The sequence below is a fragment of the Podarcis raffonei genome, chromosome 4 (assembly GCF_027172205.1).
Source record: "Podarcis raffonei isolate rPodRaf1 chromosome 4, rPodRaf1.pri, whole genome shotgun sequence".
Classification (NCBI taxonomy): Eukaryota; Metazoa; Chordata; class Lepidosauria; order Squamata; family Lacertidae; genus Podarcis; species Podarcis raffonei.
Genome location: NC_070605.1, coordinates 23,919,328 through 23,941,321, shown reverse-complemented (window position 1 = coordinate 23,941,321; position 21,994 = coordinate 23,919,328). Strand labels below are relative to the sequence as shown.

Below are 21,994 nucleotides of genomic sequence, written 5' to 3'. Positions count from 1 at the left end.
AAACATGTATCTGTCTTTTAGAAGACATCTGAAGGCAGCCCTGTACAGGGATGTTTTTAATGGTTGATGTTTTATTGTGTTTTTAATATCCTGTTGGAAGCTGCCCAGAGTGGCTGGGGAAACCCAGTCAGAGGGGCGGCAAATAAATAAATAATAAATCATCATTATTATTATTTGTAGGAAGTATACAGAGGGGACACTTACCTCCCCTGAATTTCTTACCATTCTAACCTGTGGCCTGTTTTCCAGGCCATTTAGACAAATGAAAAGTAGGTGCGCCATAAACGGCTTTGCAGACAGGTGAACTCTTAATGTTGTTGAGCAAGTGTTGTACATGTATGAATCTGTCAATGGAGTTAGTGTTGTTATCATTAATACAAGTCGCATCTTGTATTTCAGAATAGGCACCTACCAAAAAGTTGCCTCCCGGATCTTTAAATTAGGTCACTGTGTAAAAGCACTGGAGTATTTTTTGAAGTTGCTGTGTAACAAGACTTCACCCCCATTAACAGGAAAGGAAAGCTTGCATAAATCTGCCAACGGAGCTCTGTCGTGGAATTGAACCACATCACCTATGAAGTTAACTGTTCATAATTCCCTACCACCAGAAAGGCTTTGCTTCGGGTATCATTTAATCAAAATATCTGCTGAACCTAAAAAAGAAGAAACTTAATGGAAGGCAAATGTTGGGTAGTATCTCTTCTAGGTGCACAGAAATTATGTATAGTGAGAATCAGGCAAGCACAGACCTACCCCAGCTTTTTCTAGAGCAAACCTTAATTCATATTTATCAATCCACCACAAAGCCCCGTTTGTTACACATGGAGCCAATGAACTGGTGTGAGATTAATCCTAGTCCTTGATGGTATTGGCTACATATGGATATATTTTGATTTTACACCAGGGATGGGGTGAACCTGTGGCCCTCCAGATGTTTTTGGACTCTCAGCTCCCATCAGGCCCAGAATACATGGCCAATGGTCAGCGATATTGGGAGTTGTTCTCCAAAACTTCTGAAGAGCACCATCTTCAGGTTCATCATCTCCGATATACACCATGCCCAGATTTATAAACGAACTCCTTTTTGTAAGCAGTGGGTGACTCTGGTAAAGTGCTGTTTTGGTGACACTTTCATCTGGATTCCAGATGCCCAAAGCCAAAAATTAAATTAGGGGAGCTGCTTTATTTAAAAGGTGCTGAAATCATACTCAGCAAATAATCCTGTGGATGGAGGTTTGAGGAGAAAATGAATCATAGCTGCAGTCCAGCCCAATATTATGTTCTGTACAATCCTCTACACATCTACTCAGAAGCAAGTCCCACAGAGTTCAGCGGGGTTGAATTCCACACAAGTGCTGCAGCTGTTTAAAACTGCACATAAGCCTGGATGTAAGCCTCACTAAACTACTTGCAAAGGATTGAGCTGCATGTCCCATTGATTCCAATGAGAAAATGTAACACGTTTTACAATGCAATCCTATTCACATTCACCATGTTTTTTTGTTGCTGACCTAATACAGTACAGCATTGGCCAAATCTACAACATCAGCAATAGATCTGTAAATCAGGGTTGGTTGTTGGTTGTTTTAAAGCAACATGGACTCATTAAAAACAACTGCTTTTGTTTGTGGTGTTATTACTAACCACAATAGTTTACATTCCTTACTTGTTTATAGCATTCAGTCCATTTATGACTGATTCAAAGGTCCTTCAGATCTATATAGCAAATCAAGATCTTCATCTAAAACTTCAGCTTTTTCTGGTTACTTGAGTTTATGTTTCTGGTTTCTCATTCTTCTACTTGAAAAATTTGGATTCTCTGGAATAAATCATGTGGAAGAGGGTTTTTCAACCTACGCTGCAGTTTTGTTCCTTGTGTTTCGTAAAAGGGCACTACCGCAATATAAAGCACAGGGCAGAAAGCAGGAGACCTGCCTACAAGCCTCATCTTGACCAGGCCTGCACAGCTTGTGACTCACCAAGCCAAACAGAACACGCCAGACATGTATTGTTGATGTCTAGTTCCTTGACAGCCCCATTTTTGTGCTCTGTGATCTATGTAGTTAAGCTAGGGGGCGCCTGTAGGCACTGGTGTAGCTGCCAGTGCCTTTTATGGTGTCTGCAAGAGTCAGCAAATCTCTTCTCCAGAATCCACAATGACAGAGAGGCTGTTTGCAACTAATAAAACAGAACAAACCCACCACCAATGCACTGTTATTGCATCAAGGTTATTTGCAATCTGTTATTACAGAGTACAGCCACAACAAAACCTTTTGCAGGCGTAAAACCGTATTGAAAGCTGGATCATGCAAGTCTGCCCCAATGGCATCATGATCGCAAGTACTCATGAATTAACAATAAAAGGAATCTATGGAAGGGCCCAAATAGTCACACACAAGGAAAGGGAAGAGATTGAATGACAAGATCAACATTTATCTTAATGTTATTTGTGTATATGATTCATGCTTTCATATGAAATAAGCTAAGGTCAGTGTGAACACTTCCGCTACTTTTCATGGAAGCGGGTTTCCGAGTGACTCGGCAACAAAACACTTCAGTTTCCTTGAATGATTTGTTCTATCCAAGTAAGAACATACCCTAGACTGGGAGTGCTTGAACTTCTGCTTGAATATTTATTTCAGACAATTTACTGGAATTCAACCACAGAATTAAGTATCCAGAAAACCTCTTATAAGTGAAGATATTACTCGTTCTTATGGCTGTGAAGATGTCTTGGAAATTGGAGAGGTGGGGATGGCTAGTGAGATGGAAGCTATATGTAAATTAATGAAAAACATAAATATAAGCAGCAGAAGCATATTAAATGGCAAATTTTGCACAGTTTATTCAGACTACAGTGGAGATGGTGAGGGTTTTATAATGTGCAGTATTGGTTAACTTAATTAGGATGCAACACTGTGTATTCACAGCTCTGGTTATAAGGAGAAGTCCTTTAACCAGGACAGTCGTTCCCAAACTCCCCCCCTCCCCATGCACACACATACACCCCCCACATGAAAACTTGTTGGCTCACTTAATGACATTTTCTACCTGTTATAGCAATTGTAATGCACTGTGCTAGACACTGTTTCTGAACTGTATTTTTATTGTGTCTTTCACTTCTTACAACAAATTGAATTCCACAGAATTCAAAACATAAATGAATACAATAAAATAAAGTATAAGAAACAAAAGTAACATTTTAAAAAAATCAATATAAATATTTAATGTGATGGATATGTTGTCTCCAAATCCACAGGCATGTTGCAAACCAGCTGAATGAAGCTCTGGGCTGCTGGTAGCCTGTTGACCAATTTGGGAACCTCTGAACTTAATTAACTAAGAATTAATGCCCCTTAATTCTTCCCTATTGGAACTAGCTAGGAGTAATTATAATTGACCTGGGATAGACATGCTAGATCTTGTGGTTTCAGAGGTGTGTTATTTATGGCGTGGCTTTATATTCCACATTTTCCTGAGGGCTGAGGATAACTCTTCACAATATAATTTCATGGGTTATTATTTATTACTGTTATTATTTATTAAATGTATATACTGCCCTATACCCACAGGTCTTGGCGGGCGGGGGGGCAGTTCGCAAGATAAAATTGCAATATAAAAACATGAAATACACAACCAAAATAAAACAAAAACAAAAGCAACGCCCTCCCAAGTCCTTAAAGGATCAGTTAAAAAAAGAATGACTCCCCGGGAAAAGTGCTAATAATAATAAGTTGCCTCTTTTAGTGCCTTTGCTCTGTTGCCATTCACAGGTGATTGCAAAAAAAACGACAACAACTTCACCTGCTACTAATTTCTGATAATAAAACAGCTCTTGTTAACATTGGCAGAAACAAGGTTGCTAATTTCTTTTTATGTATTTATCGCGCCCGTTTTCGAAGACGGATGGACCTTCCCAACGGCAATGAAGCTAGACCGGGCCGAAGCTGCGCTGCTCCGCCTGCCTTCCCCTCTTCCACCCGGGGCTCCTCTTCACGCCCCTCCCTGGCTCGCCTCAGGCCGGGGAAGGGACTAGGCCGAGAAGCCTCCGGAGGTTCCTATGGCAACAGGAAAACACCCCGCGGGCGGGACGCGGAGAGACGAAGGCCGCTTCGTTCTGGGCGCGAGGGTAAAAAGGGACCGGCGAGGGGAAGGGAGGCTCCGAAGAGGGGGAAGCCGCCACCACTGCACTCGGGGGGCGCAGAAACGCGGAAGGGAATATGGTAGAACCTGTGCATGCATTTCTTGGAGCATTCACACGTGCGCGCACACAGAGGTTCTGTTTGTGTGGTGACGCTTCCTAACTTTCAGGTGGGGCTTCTTTGGCCTTTTTCTTGGGGACGAAGGGCTCTTCCAGACGGGAGGTTTATTTGGCATTCGCCCTTATTTGTTTGCTGTTGAAGGCGCATTCCCTGTTTGTGGGGAAGTTAGATTACTTGGCATATCAGCAAGTGTTATATGCACCACACCCACCCTGCTTTCCAGTTTAAATTTCCATCACTTTCCTCACGGCAAAAAAAAAACAGTTCTTTTGGGGAAGTGCAGGGTATTTGTGTGTGTGTGTGTGCGCACGCAAAACTGCCAAACAAACTCGACAATTACACAACCAGAATCCCACCTTAAATAGCAGCAGTCTGGAAGCACCCATGACTCGCTTTTAAATCCTGATTTACTCTTCCCTGGGAAAGTCCCTTTGAAGTTTTGAAGAAACCTATAGTCTTTGCCAGCTGCCTAAAAGTCCTTAAAGAGGGAGCCACGCAGGCGCCTCTCATAAAATGTTTAAAAAGTCTTGGCACCACCACTGAAAAGACCCCCCCCCCCCGTTTGTGTTTTCCTACCTAGTGTCAGAGAAAAATACAGAGCAGGTGCTCTGAAGCTAAACTTAATGTTTGAGCAGATACATTTGGGGAGGTATCATGTACCAATGCTATTCCAACCCTTGTGCCCCAAAAGAGAGAACTTTGAATAGAGGTCAGAAGTACACTGGTTGCAAATGGAGACGGCTTAATATTGAACTAGTATGACCTGATCTATTGGCCCTGGTAATAATCTGTCAGATTCCTTTTAAAACCAGTTGAAGTTTCCAAACCACCTGCAAAGGCAGCTCCACAGATACAGTACGTTGCTGCAATCCAGTATAAATGCAACTGTTATTAAGTATTTACAATGCAATCTAGAAGACGTGTCGATGAAGCCACTTTTATCTTCATTTAAACAAATTGTATAACAATAACAAATGACAAATAACAATAACAAATAACAAATTGGCTTGTTATTTTTTATTCAAATCCAATTTTGTTTACTTTGTAAATTAGGGCAGCAGTTTGTAAACTACATTGTCTGAAGCGTTCTTATTCAAGGCCGGCCCACCTGTGACCAAGGTGAGGTGACTGCCTCAGGTGGCAGGATGTACAGTATTGGGGCAGCAGATCCGTCCTCCAAGGAATGCAATGGACGCTGCCGCTGGTGCACTCCTTGAGGCACGGCTGATTTCCTCCCAGCCCTAGGCAGGAAATGGTGAGGGCTACCCTCTGTTTTCTCCTGGGTGCTGCACCTGTCTGGTTCAAAATGGGCCCCTTTCTCCCCACCACAACTGCTTTTGATACCCACTTCAACCATCGAGTAAGGTTTATTTGATTCCCCCACCCTACCCTAGTTCCCGATGTAGATCCTTATTTCACCCTTGTTCCTGGTGTAGATCTTCACTTGCCCTTCTGCCCTGGCACCATTTTGTGGTTCACCTCAGGTGCCAAAGTGTTTTGGGCCAGCCCTTTTTTTATATATATATATAAATTTTTATTGATTTTTCAACACATATTAAAAGACAATACAAAACAATACATAAACAAACAAACATATAAACACGTATAATTTCTTAACCTTTTTTTTCCTTAAACCTTCTTTCAGCGACTTCCCCATACCTCCTTTTTCTGCATCCCTGTTTTAAATCTTTCCAGCAACCCCTAATTTCAATTACTTGTAGCACTTTCTTTAAATCCTTTTTCTCATATCCAATTGTTTGTCACTGCAATTCTATTTTGCATTACCCAAGACATTTTAACACTCATTAATTTTACAACAGTTCTTAAGATAAACTTTAAATTTCTTCAAATCTTCTTCTACCGTCTCTTTCCCTTGGTCGCCGATTCTGCCGGTCATCTCAGCCAGTCCCATGTAGTCTATCACCTTTGTCTGCCATTCTTCCAATGTGGGTAGCTCTTGTGTCTTCCAATACTTTGCTAAAAGTACTCTTGCTGCTGTTGTCACATACATAAAAAACGTCCTGTCTTTCCTTGACACCAATTGGCCTACCATGCCCAGGAGAAAGGCCTCTGGTTTCTTCACAAAAGTGCATTTAAGCACCTTTTTCATTTCATTATAAATCATTTCCCAGAAGACCTTGATCCTTGGGCACGTCCACCAAAGGTGGTAGAAAGTACCTTCAGTTTCCTTACATTTCCAACATTTGTTATTGGGCGTATGATAAATTTTTGCTAGCTTGACTGGGGTCATGTACCACCTATAAATCATTTTCATAATGTTCTCTCTTAAGGCATTACATGCCGTGAACTTTATACCGGTAGTCCATAACTGTTCCCAGTCAGCAAACATAATGTCATGTCCAATGTCTTGTGCCCATTTAATCATGGCTGATTTAACCGTCTCATCCTGTGTATTCCATTTCAACAGCAAGTTATACATTCTTGACAGATTCTTAGTACTGGGTTCCAAAAGCTCTGTTTCTAATTTCGACCTCTCCACCTGAAAGCCAATTTTCCTGTCCTGTTTAAAAACTTCATTTATCTGGTAGTAATGAAGCCAGTCTCTTACTTTAGACTTCAATTTCTCATAACTCTGCAATTTCACTTTTCCCTCCTCATGCTCTGTAATTTCCCAATATTTCGGCCATTTGGATTCCATATTTAATTTTTTCACTTCCTTAGCTTCCATTGGTGACAACCACCTGGGGGTTTTATTTTCCAACAAATCTTTGTACCGAATCCAAACATTGTATAGAGCTTTCCTAACAATATGGTTTTTGAAACCTTGGTGGGTTTTAACCTTGTCATACCATATATATGCATGCCAGCCAAATCTGTTATTGAACCCTTCCAAATCCAAAATATCTGTGTTTTCAAGAAGCAGCCAGTTTTTCAGCCAACAAAAAGCCGCTGATTCATAATACAATTTTAAGTCCGGCAGGGCAAACCCCCCTCTTTCTTTTGCATCAGTTAGTATCTTAAATTTTATTCTGGGCTTTTTGCCCTGCCAGACAAATCTAGATATATCTTTTTGCCACCTCTTGAAACAATCCATTTTATCCACAATCTGCAATGTTTGAAACAGAAATAACATTCTCGGCAAAACATTCATCTTAATAACAGCAATTCGGCCTAACAAGGAAAGTCTCAAATTTGACCATATTTCTAAATCTTTCTTCACTTCTGCCCAACATTTCTCATAGTTATCTTTAAATAGGTTCACATTCTTGGATGTCAAATTTATCCCCAGGTATTTCACCTTCTTTGCTACCGTTAAACCAGTATCACTCTGGAATTTCTCTCTTTCTGCAACTGTTAAATTTTTATCCAATACTTTCGTTTTCTGTTTGTTCAACATAAAACCTGCTACTTGACCAAATACTTGTATTAACTCTAAAACTCTTCTCGTACTAGTGTCTGGCTCTTGTAAAGTTAAAACTAAATCATCTGCAAACGCTCTCAATTTATACTGTTTAGCTCCGACCTGAATCCCTTTAACCAGCTGGTCCCCTCTGATCATGTTTAATAAAACCTCCAGGACAGATATAAAAAGCAATGGGGATATTGGGCATCCCTGTCGTGTCCCTTTTTCAATAGCAAATTCTTCTGTAACCACATTATTTACAATCAATTTTGCTTTTTGTTCAGAATAAATCGCACTTATACCATTCTCAAAACCTTGGCCTACCCCCATCCCTTGGAGATTCTTTTTCATAAAACTCCAAGAAATATTGTCAAAGGCTTTCTCCGCATCCACAAATATTAATACTGCCTTAGTATTAATATTAACTTCCAGTAACTCCATAATGTCTATTATATTTCTCACATTGTCTGACAAATGTCTTCCTGGAAGAAAGCCCGCTTGGTCTTTATGAATCTCCCCCACCAAAACTCTTTTCAATCTTTTTGCTAAAATGTCTGCAAAAATTTTGTAGTCCACATTAAGTAATGATATAGGGCGGTAGTTCTTAACCTGGTTCTTCTCAGTCTCTGACTTTGGTATAAGTGTGATATAAGCCTCTTTCCACGATTCAGGTGCCTTCTTCCCCTCTAAGATTTCATTACAAACCTCCTTCAACAGTTGTATAAGCCATTCTTTCAAAGCTTTGTAATATCTGGAGGTTAGTCCATCAGGTCCTGGAGATTTTCCCAATTGCATACTTTGAATGGCTCCCTCAATTTCTTGATCAGTTATCTTCTGGTTCAAAATCACTTTACTTTGTTCCGAAATTTTTTGTAATCCATATTTTTTAAGAAATTCTTCTATTTCTTTTTCATTCACCGGCCCTTGTGCATAAAGTCTCCTGAAATAACTCTGAAAACAGTTTCTAATCTCATTTGGTTTATAAATGTTCTTTCCTTCCACTTCTAGATTTGTAACCGTATTCTGTTTTTGTCTCTTCTTCAATTGCCATGCCAGAAGTTTCCCACATTTATCTGCCGATTCAAATGTCCTTTGTCTCATTTGTTTTATTTTCCATTCTATCTCTTGGTTCATCAATTCCATATATTGTCTCTGGTAAAACTTAATTTCTCTCAAGATTTCATGTGACTTTGGTTTAGATCTCAATTTTTTTTCTCCTTCTTTTATCTTTTCCAAAATCTTATCCTTCTTCTCATTATGTCTCTTCCTTTTTATGGAATTCTGTTGTATTAAAAATCCTCGCATAACGGCTTTACTTGCGTCCCAAATTACTCTTTTTTCCACTTCTGTTCTCAGATTTATCTCAAAGTAATCCTTTAATACCTTCTGGGCCTTTTTATACACCTCTGCATCTCTAAACAGGGAATCATTCATCCTCCATCTAAAGGATCCAGCTGTTGTTGAGTTCATTTCCATCTTTACAGCATTATGGTCGGAGCAAGTCTTTGGGCAGATTTCCACTTTCTTAATCTTTGATGCCATCCCACTAGTTACCCATATTTGGTCAGTTCTAGTCCAAGTCATTTTTGCCTCAGAAAAGAAAGTTCCCTCTCTCTCAAGAGGGTTCCTTGTTCTCCAAATGTCAATCAGGTTCATATTGTCAGTCATTTCAAAAAAGGTCTTAGGTAGTCTCCCATCCTTGGAGACCACCTGTCTTTGTGCTTTGTCCATATTTGTAGAGACCACTCCATTCATGTCTCCCATTAAAACTACAGCCCTGCTCTTAAATCTGTGAAGAAACACCAAGGATCCTATTAGATTGAGAAAGGGGTTTGTGCAATACCATTTCTGTACATCTTTTTGAAAAATTCCATTTTGCTGCTCCAACAATGTACTTATATGTGTGTGAATGAAAACTGGTACTGTATAGAAGGCAATCACTATTTTCCTGATGCCGTTCTTCATTTAGTGCTCATAATAAGTTTTCATAAAGTCAGGAAAATGAGTGATAAACTCTTGTTCTGGTCCATTGGTTCTTTGTATAGGATAATCCAGGTCCAAGCATTTTTCTGCAATGGAAATTAAACCCTCCAGAAGCCAACAAAAGCGTGGGTAAGTCTGTAAACTGAAAGATACAAGTATATACAAGTAGCAGCCATTTTGCGCACTTTCAATTGGCATGCAACCACCAACGCACATGTCATTTTCAGACCCAGAAGAGGGTGGAAAGGGGCAGGGGTGTAATGGGATGGGCTGGACTTGTGTGTCTGGAGCGCAGGTGGGAAGTTGCCTGTACCTAAAAGATAACAAACAGCCTGATTCTATGCATTTTTACTCAGAGGTAAGCTCTGTTGTATTCTGTGGGTCTTACTCCTCGGTAAGCATGTAAGCCCCATTGAATTTACCAGAAATTACTCCTGAGTAAATACCCAGAGAATGTATGAAAGCCTTTAACTTCCAGTGCATCATTTCTGCATGATATAGTGGAAGCAAGCCATTTTTAAGTTGAGTGTACGTTGTTATCATTGTGGCTCGTAAAAGAATAAACTTGTAAGTTCAAAGAGTTTAGATTATGTTACTATCTATTATTGAAACCATTGTAAAAAAATGCTTTTCTTTATCAAAGCCACCAGCATTTATTACCTCCTGGTTTCCTTCCTTGCAGGGGGCATTCTACTTTTGCTTTTATTTTTTTCTGTTTTCTGCAGAAACTATATATGTCTTGTGTGATAGTTTTGTTTGTCAATATCTCACCTAAATTATGAAATGTAAAATAGTAAGTCCAGTTATCATCACTGACATTTTTGACCCTGATCAATAGTTCTGGTCTTATCTTGTATAATTATCTTGTGTATTTTTTTTAATGAGGGAAGTTAAAAAAAAATGCAAAACTAATGAATTGCTAATTGTTTGAATGATATATCTTAAAATGTATTATTTGAAGGAAACATTCAAGACATTCAGCATCCAGAACGGATGCTGTCATAGAATTGTACCTCAGCGAGGAACATGAAAAAGAAAGTAGAGCAGCAACAGTTATTCAGAGAGCCTGGAAAAGATGGCTGGTGAGTTGGAAGCGCTACTTCTCTATACATTTCCTCAGAATAATCTGCTTCTGGGGTTTCTCTAGTATGAGTTAGGTTTTTTGGTTTTAGTTTTAATTTTCTGTTTTCTGTTTTCTAGACCATAGCTTATAACTATAATCAATGTTGTAACTTCAAGGAACAATGGTAAATGTTTATCTGTGTTTTTGTATTTTTATCTGTAAGTCCCAGTCTGAGGAAAAGGCAGGATATAAAAAATAAATTAATTAAAATGAAATAATAACCTTATTGGTGATGTAGCACATGGACTGCACTTTAGCTTGTCAGCCTGGTATTCCTGAATCTGAGGGTCAAATTATTACCATATACTGTACCAGGTGTGGGGAACCTTTGGCCCTCCAGATGCTGCTGAACTAGAACTCCTTTCAGCCGCTGGAAGCATGGCCAGTCTCCAGGAGTGATGGGAGTCTGAGGCAACCCATCCCATTTTGCCACCTGAGGCGAAATGGGAATGTGCTGCTCCCTGCCCCACCTCACTGCTGCGCCTCCACCACTTCTCGGCAATAGCAAGAGCTTCCCACTGCTGAGCAGCAGTGTTTTGCTAGGTGCGGCTGCTCGTCTTCTCTACCCCATGAGCAGGGGCACCGCCTCTTGCGCTTCCACCACCTGAAGCAGATGCTTCACGCTGCCTCTTGGGTGGGCTGGCTCTGATGGAAGTTTGAAGTTCAGTGACATCTGGAGGGCCAAAGGTTTCCCATGCCTGCCTTATTTTATAGCCTACTATATGAAAGCAATTAACATGTCATTTTTGAAATAGAAATAGCACCCGATGGGCTTTTGAGGAGAATTAGAGCTGTGGGGAGGGAGCAGAGTCTTAGTCCTTCCTCTCCTATCATGATCCCAGAGACATCAAATAAGAACCCCAGCAGATCTTAGTTCCAGAAAGGAAGCTCCCATTCCTCTGTAGTGACCCCCAAATCGTACAAAAATGTTACAAAACTGGCTGGGATAGGGCAGGGCAGAATGGGGTGTTTGCAGACTTTTTCAATGGTGTTTCAAACATACACAATTTCACTTAAATGCACAGTACCTTGGAATGTCACCCCCACATAATTTGGGAGCTGCCTGTATTGCGTATCACTGCAACTCAGGAGAAAAACCCTCTAGTGATAGGTTTACAGAGCAAAGCATAAGGTGGGGAGAAACCACAAAAGGAAAGGCACAAGCCACAAGAATTGGGGCAAGATGAAGCGTTGAGAAGGGAAAACCAGACATGATTACAAGTTCCTCCAAATAAAAGTCATATACAGTACTTGGATGAGAGTGTCTGTCTGTGTGACTGCCTATAAATATATGTCACAAAGAGGCACTGGTCAATGGTAAAGTACCCTGGGTTGCCATTGCCTCTTGTAACCTGAAGTTCATGCATGAGCTTTTCAGAAAAAGCATTAAACAAGGTCTTCTTGAACCAGTTGTCCAGTGTGAAACTTGAGACCATGTACACCAGTCTTGTCTGCTCTGGCTGGCAGCAGTTCTCCAGGGGTGCAGGTGGATTCCCCCCCCCCCATCATCTGCAACCTAGGAGACTGCCTTATATTGAGTCAGACCATCTATCTCAATGTTAAGTCCACACAGCAGCTCCCCAGGGGCATTCAGACAGTGATCTTTCTCAGTCTTACCCGGAGATGCCAGCAATTGAATTTGAGACTGTCTGCATGCAGAGTGCGTGCTCTGCTAAGGAGTCCCAGCCCTTCCTTAAGCTGTTTGGAACAGAGAAAGGTACTTGATTCTTTTAAAGCAAGGGAAGAAGAAGAGTCCACAATTTCTTGTCAGGATGTATTGGCCTTTGAACTTTTTTTTAAATCATTCACAAACTGTAATGGTGGTGGTAATAATAATAATAATAATAATAATAATAATAATAATAATAATAAAGAATTTATTGTATCCCGCCCACCTGATTGGGTTGCCACAGTTATTCTGGGTGGCTTCCCACAATAACAACTGTTATTTATCTCTTGTGGCCAGGATATCGGTGTGTTTGACTACTATAAAGACCTAATTACCTTTAGAATATGCGGAGAACCTTATCATCTGATGAGGTTCATTGATCCTAAAGAGGTAAGGGTTAGATTGAAGAGGATCATTGTTTTAACTTCACTGTTTCACTACTGTCTATCAACTATTATTTATTTATCTATTATTCATGCACAATAGTATTTATACACTACCAACTCTTGCAAAACTTTGGGGGGGTGTACAACAACATAAAAATACTTAAAAGCAATACATAGCAATTATTAAAATGGCTGACTACTCAAGAGACGTTTTAGAGAGCTACATACTGTAGACCTGTTGACAGTAAATTATAATACCAATAATTAACTGTGTCTGTTACTATGAAACACCCAGTTTTAACTCCAGTAGACACATATAATGTGCTTTGACATCACAATCCTATATGTATTGCTATATGTATCCTATATGTATCCCTGCACTGCAGGGGGTTGGACTGGATGCCCTTCTCTTCCAGCTCAACAATTCTATGATTCTCTGAATCTTTGTATGTTCAGTGGAGCTTACCTTCAGGTATGTAGGTACAGAATTGCAGCCTTAGTGTGCTGAAAGTGAGTTTTGCAAATCAATATTTTAAAACCTGTTTGCCTACCTGCCTGTCCTCCTTTTTTCCTGCCTCATCTTGCTAGCCATAGTTTTGAAATCTCCATGAAGAAGTCATGTTCCATTGTTCCAGCCAAATTTCTGCAGGTAATTAGGTATAGGATTGCAGCTCCTTAATGCGCTATAAACTAGGTTTACAAATAATTATTGTTAACTGGCTAGAACAGCAGCAACAACAAAGCAAAGCAGTAATCAAGATTTAAGAGAAATAAACTAACAGGAAGGGTCCGAAACCGACGAGATCACAAGTTTACCAAGGACTGGAGTAAATTTGTGGACATATGAAAAGCATATGTGATACGCAAATAACGTTTGTGGGTTTACAGGAAGCTTTGTGAAGAAATAATATTAGAAACACTGTAAAAAAGGGAACAAGGGAATAGGTTTATTCAAAATAAAAGGCAATGTTAAATTTAGAATTGCGGACAGAAGATTAGAAAACGGAAGATTCGCGGATGAGCTGAAGTCAAAAATTATGTATTTGTGACAATATTAAAAATGTATGTTTAAATCTTATATTGGAAATTGAATAATAATAATAATAATAATAATAATAATAATAATAATAATAATAATTTAAGAGAAATAGGGAGCTAAACAATAGTCTACAACCCAAAAAGCTTAGACATATCTATTCTCCAAGGGTCTTATAACAAACAAGATGCCATAATGATTTTCCTTTGGTTACAGGCAGGATTTATAGATGCTGCAGCAGGGATTCATATAAGATTCAGACTAGGTGGGGTAAGTATAACTTAGATTAGGGGTGGGGCATCTCAGGCCCAGGAACCAAATGCAGTCTTCCAGACCTCTCTGCCTGGCAATCTCCCTGGGTCACCCCATTTCTCCCCAGGCTTGTTTTGCATGACACCTCCAGTGTTTTCACCTGCCTGGAATGTATTCTTGAACTCTGCTAATGCCCCTTGCTTGTCTGGATGGAGAAGAGTATGGGAGTATGTGTGGCAATTAGTCTCCTGCACAAAAATAAGATTGTGGTTCATTGCTCTGCCCACAGCTGGCATGTGGCCCTAGGAAGATTGCTGTGAATGGAATGGGGCCCCCCAGGCTGAAAGGCATTCCTCACCCTTGGTTTAGATGAATGTCAAAAGTGCAAATGATACCTAAAGGGACCCCTGACCATTAGGTCCAGCCATGACCGACTCTGGGGTTGTTGCGCTCATCTCGCTTTAGTGGCCAAGGGAGCCGGCATACAGCTTCTGGGTCATGTGGCCAGCATGACTAAGCCACTTCTGGCGAGCCAGAGCAGCGCACAGAAACGCCGTTTACCTTCCCGCCGGAGCGGTACCTATTTATCTACTTGCACTTTGACGTGCTTTCAAACTGCTAGGTTGGCAGGAGCAGGGACCGAGCAACGGGAGCTCACCCCGTCACGGGGATTCGAACTGCCGACCTTCTGATCGGCAAGTCCTAGGCTCTGTGGTCTAACCCACAGCGCCACCCGTGTCCCTAAATATCTTATATACTTTATATTGCATATTTTGAAGTCTGTTAAATGTAAATTAATAAAATTGAGATTTTCAGACTCTAATACTCTCCCTAGAAAAGTAATCTTCATCTACATGGAAAGCTAATACATCAGGGAGAAGGATTTTAGCCTAGCAATTAAATGGTCGACCTGGGAAGACAAGTCCTACATGTTATTTCTGCTCATTTGCATTAAATATCTGTAAAAATTGCTTTCTGTTCTCCAGTCTGTCAAATACAAATGATAATGAGTTCCTTCATAGGCCCTAAATGTAAGTTTTAGGGAAATGCAGAATCCAGTCTGCTTCCAGTTCTGAGAGGAACTAAAATTAAGGGCCATTTACGACAACCAACAGAGAATTTAAAAAATAACAATAACACTTTTTTTTAAAGTGCAGTAGTCAATAATCAAGTTTCTTATTTTAAAATTGAATATATCTCTGCAGGTGAAGTTTCCTCCATGCGTATATTACAAGATATTTACCCACAGACCTGTTGTGGATCTATGTGCAAACAGCCCCAAAGACTACGCAAAGCTAGCAGCCAAGTCAAGGCAACGACGAAGTTTCCAGGAAGCAAGCTTTGACGATCACAGGGATTGGTACCAACGCATAGAGAATAATGGCTGGAGACTCCTTTCCAACAGGGTAATAAAATAAAAGCATTTTCATCTGCTGCGTCATTCTCAAATACCAGCAAAGCTAATTTATGTGACATGACAAGGTGCCTGGTGGTGCTAATATACATGAAGGAACCTCTCCACCCCCATCGTTCAGACCGGACACTGAGGTCCAGATCCGAGGTCCTTCTGGTTCCCTCACTGCGAGAAGTGAGGTTACAGGAACCAGGTAGAGGGCCTTGTTGGTAACGGCGCCCGCCTTGTGGAACACCCTCCCATCAGATGTCAAGGAAAAACAACTATTTGACTTTTAGAAGACACCTGAAGGCAGCCCTGTTTAGGGAAGTTTTTAATGTTTGATGTTTTATTGTATTTTTAAGATTTTGTTGGGAGCTGCCCAGATTGTCTGGGGAAACCCAGCCACAAGGGTGGGGTATAAATAACAACAACAACAACAACAACTATTATTATTATTATTATTATTATCATCATCATCATCATCATCATCATCACTAATCAGGCTGCAACATTCAGGTTCTGATTGTGGGCTTCCCATAGGCTTCCGTTGTTGTCCCCTATGAAATCAGGATGCTGGACAGATGGGCTATTCTCGTGTTCTGAAAAGTCCAATTAGCTAAAATTACTGTTCTAACTGGGGATGGGGTTTTAACTTGGGTTGGTGTTGTTTTTATTCATTTTATTTAAATTGTTTTAAAATGTCAATTTGGATTTTTGTATTTGTGGGCTAGGGGTTGTTTTGGGGCTTTCGTTGGGGAGTGTATTTTTTATTAGTTTGTATACATTAGAATTGCTTATTGTTTTAATTATTTTTATTACATATTTTGTGCTTTTGTATTGAAACTTTTATGTTGTGAACCCACCTGAGACCGGTGGGTATATATACAATTTTAATGAGAATAAAGGGAGAAAGCTCTAGGAGAGTGTCCTAGAGTATCACAAGGAAGTACAAGTGAGTATACCATTCGGATTTGAGTTTTCTGCAGCCAGTAGCGAGTTCAACAGAATGTGGAGTACAAATAGGGTACCACACGTATACCTCTGGTGCGCTAACAGATTCTAGTGGCAGTGGCGGCAGCAGTGCTTTTATTTATAAATATATTTACATACTGCCAACCCATACAAAACATCAAAGCGATGTACAACCGTATATAAAAGTATAATGAAACATAAAACACCATAGAAACAATTAGGGAAAAACCATCATTAAAATGACTGGCTAACCAAGAAACAGCTGCATAGACATGTCAGCATAAAAAGATCTTCAAAGAGATGCTTGAAAGTCAGTAGCGAGGCTGCTATTATTAGTAAGCTGCTTCCTTCCTGGGAACTCGTAAGAGCACCAAATTAGGAAGTGCCTGGGATGGCTTAATTAAGTTGTAGGCAAGAGCAGGAGGGGAAGAAAAAAATACATTTCCATGTATTGGAGGTCTTGTGCTGGTATGCATACCTGAGGAGGATGTCAGTATGAATCGATGTCAGCAAATGCCAACTATTTTTTGCCCTGCATGTCTGAGGCCTAGGTTCCCATGTTTTACCAGGCAGCATGGATCTTTCTGGAGTTAAGAGACTACCAGAACACCTAAGATGACAGCAAGGCTAAACTCTGTGGTAGCATCCTACATCCTCTGTATTACAACAAACACAACCATTCTCTGATATTCCTCTGCCCTTGCAAGCAACTGTCAGTTAAGCGGAGCATGGGCAAGAAGAACTGAAGCTCATTGATTTTATTTTTATTTTGCTTCACTACAAAACGAGGGGGAGAGGCAAGGAAGTTACATTTCGGTGGCTGTACAGGAACAGCAGTATCCTCTGCAGGGCTGTGTGTGACCAGGAATTTCATATACAGTGGTACCTTGGGTTACATACGCTTCAGGTTACAGACTCCGCTAAACCAGAAATATTACCTTGGGTTAAGAACTTTGCTTCAGGATGAGAACAAAAATTGTGTGGCGGCGGCGCGGTGGCAGTGGGAGGCCCCATATGCTAAAGTGGTGCTTTAGGTTAAGAACAGTTTCAGGTTAAGAACGGACCTCTGGAACGAATTAAGTACTTAACCCGAGGTACCATTGTAGAGACAATGGCATAAATGGAGAAGGAAGGAGGTTAGCAATGACAAGGGTCAGAAAATTATTACGCATTTGTAACAGTTTGTGAAAAAATGTGTTTCAGTTTTGGAAGGGCATGGACCCCTTTACTGCTAAAGACAACATCCGAATAAAGGAATTCCACTACTGCAAGGTGCAGAAGAAACAAGCTGTAGAAAGAAAAAGAAAAAGAAGAAAAATAGAGTGGCTGAAAAAAATGTGAGCTGCTGCAGGTTTGAAGTGCTGTACATAACAGTGAACTGTTTTAATATTATCTTCTGAATAATTTTATTACCATTCATACAGTTGTCATGATAAAGGCCTCCTTCTTCAGGCACTATATTCATTGGCCAACTAGACACAGTTTGCTATAAATCATAGGTTAAAAAGTTCCATCGCTTTTGCTGGCTCATTTCAGCCCCACCAAGCCCAAAGCATCCTGCCAGCCAAGTATGGTGGCCTTCTGGGATCTTAATAAAACACCTGTGTTTACTGTGTTGGAAAATGCCTGAAATGGAAAACCAAACAGCAGGTGATGCTCTTTGAAGTCACAATTGTGCTGCCGATTAAACTTCTGAAAACCAGTGATTTAAAGAACAGCAAGGGGATTTTACAACACAGAGGTTTTACAACATAGTCCTGTTTGGCTCTTGGAACCTCTGCTTTTTGGAGGTTTGAAAAGCAAAGATGGGGAGGGAGAAGGGCTTTCCATTCAATGGAAACTGCTTCAGCCTCCCACTGCCAATGGGCAGGTACAAGCATGTCTTGCTCTCCTGCCAGCTGTCCGTACTGTAAGGGAAATGAGCTCAGAGGGAAACTACATGCAAAAAGAAGAGACACTGGTTTATCAAAAGGTGATCAGTTGACAAGACAGTCCTGGTGATAACACAATCCCCCGGCCTTGGTGTCACATGTAGTGTGAGAAAATCTGCGCTTTCCATTCAAGCAACAGGTGAAAGAATTGAATTGCCTGATAAATTTTAATTCAGCAGTTTCATCCTGGAACTTCCTTTTAAAGTTCCTTTCTTCAAGGATGGCCGTCTTAGGATCCGATATAGAGGTGTCCTGAGAAGTTTAAACTTGTTACTTTCGAGGTATTAACATGAACTTTCAGTGTTCAGAAAGTAGCAGAAAACTAGCAATCTCCTAGGGTGTTTACATTGTCATGAACACTGCCTTGTTGGTGGTTCACTGTTAATTATTATTTTGCTTTTAGGCAGTTGTCACTGTCTGCTCTTTTTGCATTAAATCTCCATCTAACCCCCTCTCCCTTTCATGTATGATAGCCAGTTTAGGATTGCTTTTCATGTATATGAAGATTTGATGCCATAGTTAATGCATTAGCCTTTAAGGTACCACAGGACACAGTTATTTTTGCTACCCCTTTGTAAAATGAAACGTCTGCTCCTGTTTCCTAGGTACTTTGGCGAAAGCCTGCAAACTAAAACTGAGGACACAAATGCAACAGTATTAATTCAAAGAGCAGCAGAAGGGCTAATCAACACTCTGAAGGATGAGGGGATAGATAACGTAATGGAATGGGAAGTGGATGAATTGCTGAAATGGACAAATGCACTCAACTACGAAGAGTAATTTGACTTTTTATTCTTCTTCCAAGTCTTAATTATTTATTGTCAAAAGGGCTGCTCTTATTTTTAAATATCCAGGTAATGTGTTAATGGCAGCATAGTGTCATATTACCTATATTTCAAAGCATTAAGCCATTGGGGGGGGGGAGAGTGTTTCTGCTAACCTCTGTTCCATTTTACTGAATGGACTTTGTTGTCCCCTAGGTATGTTAAGGAATGGAAAGAAATTGGAACAAGCAGGATTTCCAGCTGCATCCAAGGTAAAGGACCTCTGCCTCTTTCTGGCAAATCTCCATGTAATTTTCCAGCATGGGAGACCCAATTGACACACAGTGCTGGCAGAATAGCTGTGTTGCAGCTACCTGCACGCTGGTAACATGATTCCTGTTAATTTACAACCAAAGCAGAGTCTTTCTCTAAAGTGAATGGCTGTGGATAGAAGTAGCATGAATCGTGTGAACAGATCTAGTTATCACCTTACCAACCTAATTGTTTGGGTTGAGAGCTAAGTGATAGCCACACGGACTGTATAATGCATTATTTGGATCTGTTTTGCATTTTTCTTCAAGAATCTTCACTTCATTAAGTGTTTGCACAGTAGAAGTTGCTGCATGCATCTGCATTTCACAGCTGGCTCTAAAATTCATTCTCTGCATTTCATGAAACATGTTAATGCCTAAATTTCAGAGGTATTGAAGAATGTGTGTAAAGAACATTGCCTAGAGAATTTTTGCTTAGATTTATTGCATCTTCAGTAACCTCACTGTTGTCATATGGTAAAGAGAAAACAGTTCTCTCCCAGTTAAGAAGTGAAGTATGGAATTTGAGGGAATTCTGTGGCATTGTACCAATTAAGGGTGTTAACTAGTTCAAAAGGCATGTTTTTTCTAGTTATGTTTGCTGTTTGGTTTGGTTATATTATTCAAAATGTAATAACTGACATTATTGTCAACATATTACTACTGACACAGAGTGACTGTTCTGCAATTCTGTATAAATGCAGAAAAAGTGTAGAGCTTGGCAGCAGGCAAGGAATCTTAACAGCATGTAAAACCTCAAGTAATTCTATAAGACTACTCAGAATTTCATAGCAGAGTTGAAATTTGAATGGAGTGCATCCCAACTAATAGCTCTTACTACTGTAACTGCTGTTTAAGATCATCTACAAATAAACTTCTGAACACAACGTTCCATTTGAAATAGTCATTTAAAATGCATTTCTTAAATTTCAATTCTAATCTTTAGGTTTCCAGTTTACTGACAAACCAATCATCTCTTTGGAATCGAATGAGATACCAAACACCATCAAGCAACTAGTAGAGTCACAAATGCATTCGGATAAAAAGAGTCAGCGCAAGGTAAACACTTCGTACAGTTCAGTGGCAAAACTCACCTGACAACTCTACAAGCAGCAGCTACAGCAGCAGCAAAACAAAGCTTCAGAAGACAGATAAGCAACAAACAACCTGGATGTTGAAAGATAAGTAGCTATCTCTGTGTACTTGTGTATTTCGCAGCCTTATTTGTCCTGGCACATTAACACAAAATCCAAAAGTATTTTAAGTCAAACCTTATTCCAGTATTGTGGTGAAGCACATTGAATAAAGGAGTTGCTTCTGGAAATGCAGATACTGTTTTAAACTTGTATTACTAGCTGAAAGTGTCTGGTGTTGCCCAGACATTCTAAGGACCCTCAAAATTGTGAGATGTATGAACAGGTAGTCAGTCGTTTTAGAGCCGAGCATAGCAGACGCGCCCCCCCCCCACTCCCTGCAATCCAGGGGACCTAACCCAGATCTGTGTCAGGTCTGCTTGGTCCCCCGCATTGTCATCTCAACCCGCCCCCCCAGCAACATCACTGCCCATGTCCCCACTGGGCGTGGCTCAGGCCCCAGATGTACCCACCAACAATGCCACCTATGGCTGCCGTTGCTGCATTGTTGGAAACTTGCCTCACTTGCCACTGCCACCTTGCCAAAGGAAATCCCAACTCCTGCATCAACGGTTGCCATTGCTTCTTGGGCCATTAACTGATGACGAGAAACTGTCCAACCACTGGCACTGAGATAACATGGGTGGGAAGTAACCAGTCCTGCCCCCCCCCCAAAGTCCTGGGGATCTCTGTGGCCTCAGACACACTCTTTTCAGTTCTGCTACCCTACCAAGCATTTGTTCTTGGTTAGCAGTTCGTGGTTTGTCTGGAGGAGACCAGCCCCATATGGATGACACTGTTGCTCAGCTCACAGCAGTAGGACTAAAGGAGTAAAGTAGTCACAATCTCCCTCTGCTCTGGGAGTACTGTTCTAAACCTCTGGGTTTTTCTATACTACTATATTTATTCTCTTACAGGACAAATGTAAAAAAAGGTTTTGGAGACAATACTTGTCTGTAACAGCATAGTTTTATTTCACATACAAGAGTTTTGTCACTAGCTTTTGAGCTCTACAGGATTTTTGTCAGGATCCGGTGGATGTTATTACCCATTTTGTAGAGAATCAATACTCCAATAGCACAGAATCCAATACCAAGTACATATACAAATTGTTTCCTTCCATGGCATGAACATGGCAAACACATGCCAGAAACTATTACTGAAAGGTAATACATGTTTTCATATATCTTAAACTTACTTAGTAAGTTTATATTCATTTATAGTGCCCCTTTTCCCTCCCAAGGATTACATAATCAGTGGTGGGGATAAAAGAGCAATTTACATTTTTAAAACAGTAACACAACCATTAGAAATTGAATGCATGTTGTTTAAACACAAAATATTGGATAAAGCCACTATTTCCATGATAGAAAACAGGTTTTAAAAAAATATCATTTTTCACATGGTAAGAT

At 40.3% G+C, this 21,994-nt stretch overlaps 1 protein-coding gene across 5 annotated transcripts; it reads left to right on the top strand.

Annotated features, from left to right (window-relative positions):
* Window positions 1-3,759: 3,759 nt before the first annotated feature.
* On the top strand, window positions 3,760-20,777 carry C4H11orf65 (chromosome 4 C11orf65 homolog). Of its 5 annotated transcripts, XM_053385774.1 has the most exons (12): window positions 3,760-4,129; window positions 5,316-5,381; window positions 9,672-9,738; window positions 10,571-10,691; window positions 12,699-12,792; window positions 13,174-13,259; window positions 14,040-14,093; window positions 15,281-15,481; window positions 17,647-17,780; window positions 18,980-19,150; window positions 19,355-19,410; window positions 20,396-20,777. In XM_053385774.1, exons 3-12 carry the CDS (start codon window positions 9,701-9,703, stop codon window positions 20,545-20,547), a joined length of 1,107 nt encoding a protein of 368 aa, XP_053241749.1. In that variant the 5' UTR covers window positions 3,760-4,129; window positions 5,316-5,381; window positions 9,672-9,700; the 3' UTR covers window positions 20,548-20,777. The 5 variants fall into 5 exon arrangements, with proteins under 5 accessions (XP_053241749.1, XP_053241748.1, XP_053241752.1 ...); XM_053385773.1 differs by lacking the exon at window positions 5,316-5,381 and having other exon boundaries at window positions 3,761-4,129; XM_053385775.1 differs by lacking the exons at window positions 3,760-4,129; window positions 5,316-5,381 and adding an exon at window positions 4,204-4,311.
* The last annotated feature ends 1,217 nt before the right edge of the window (window positions 20,778-21,994 follow it).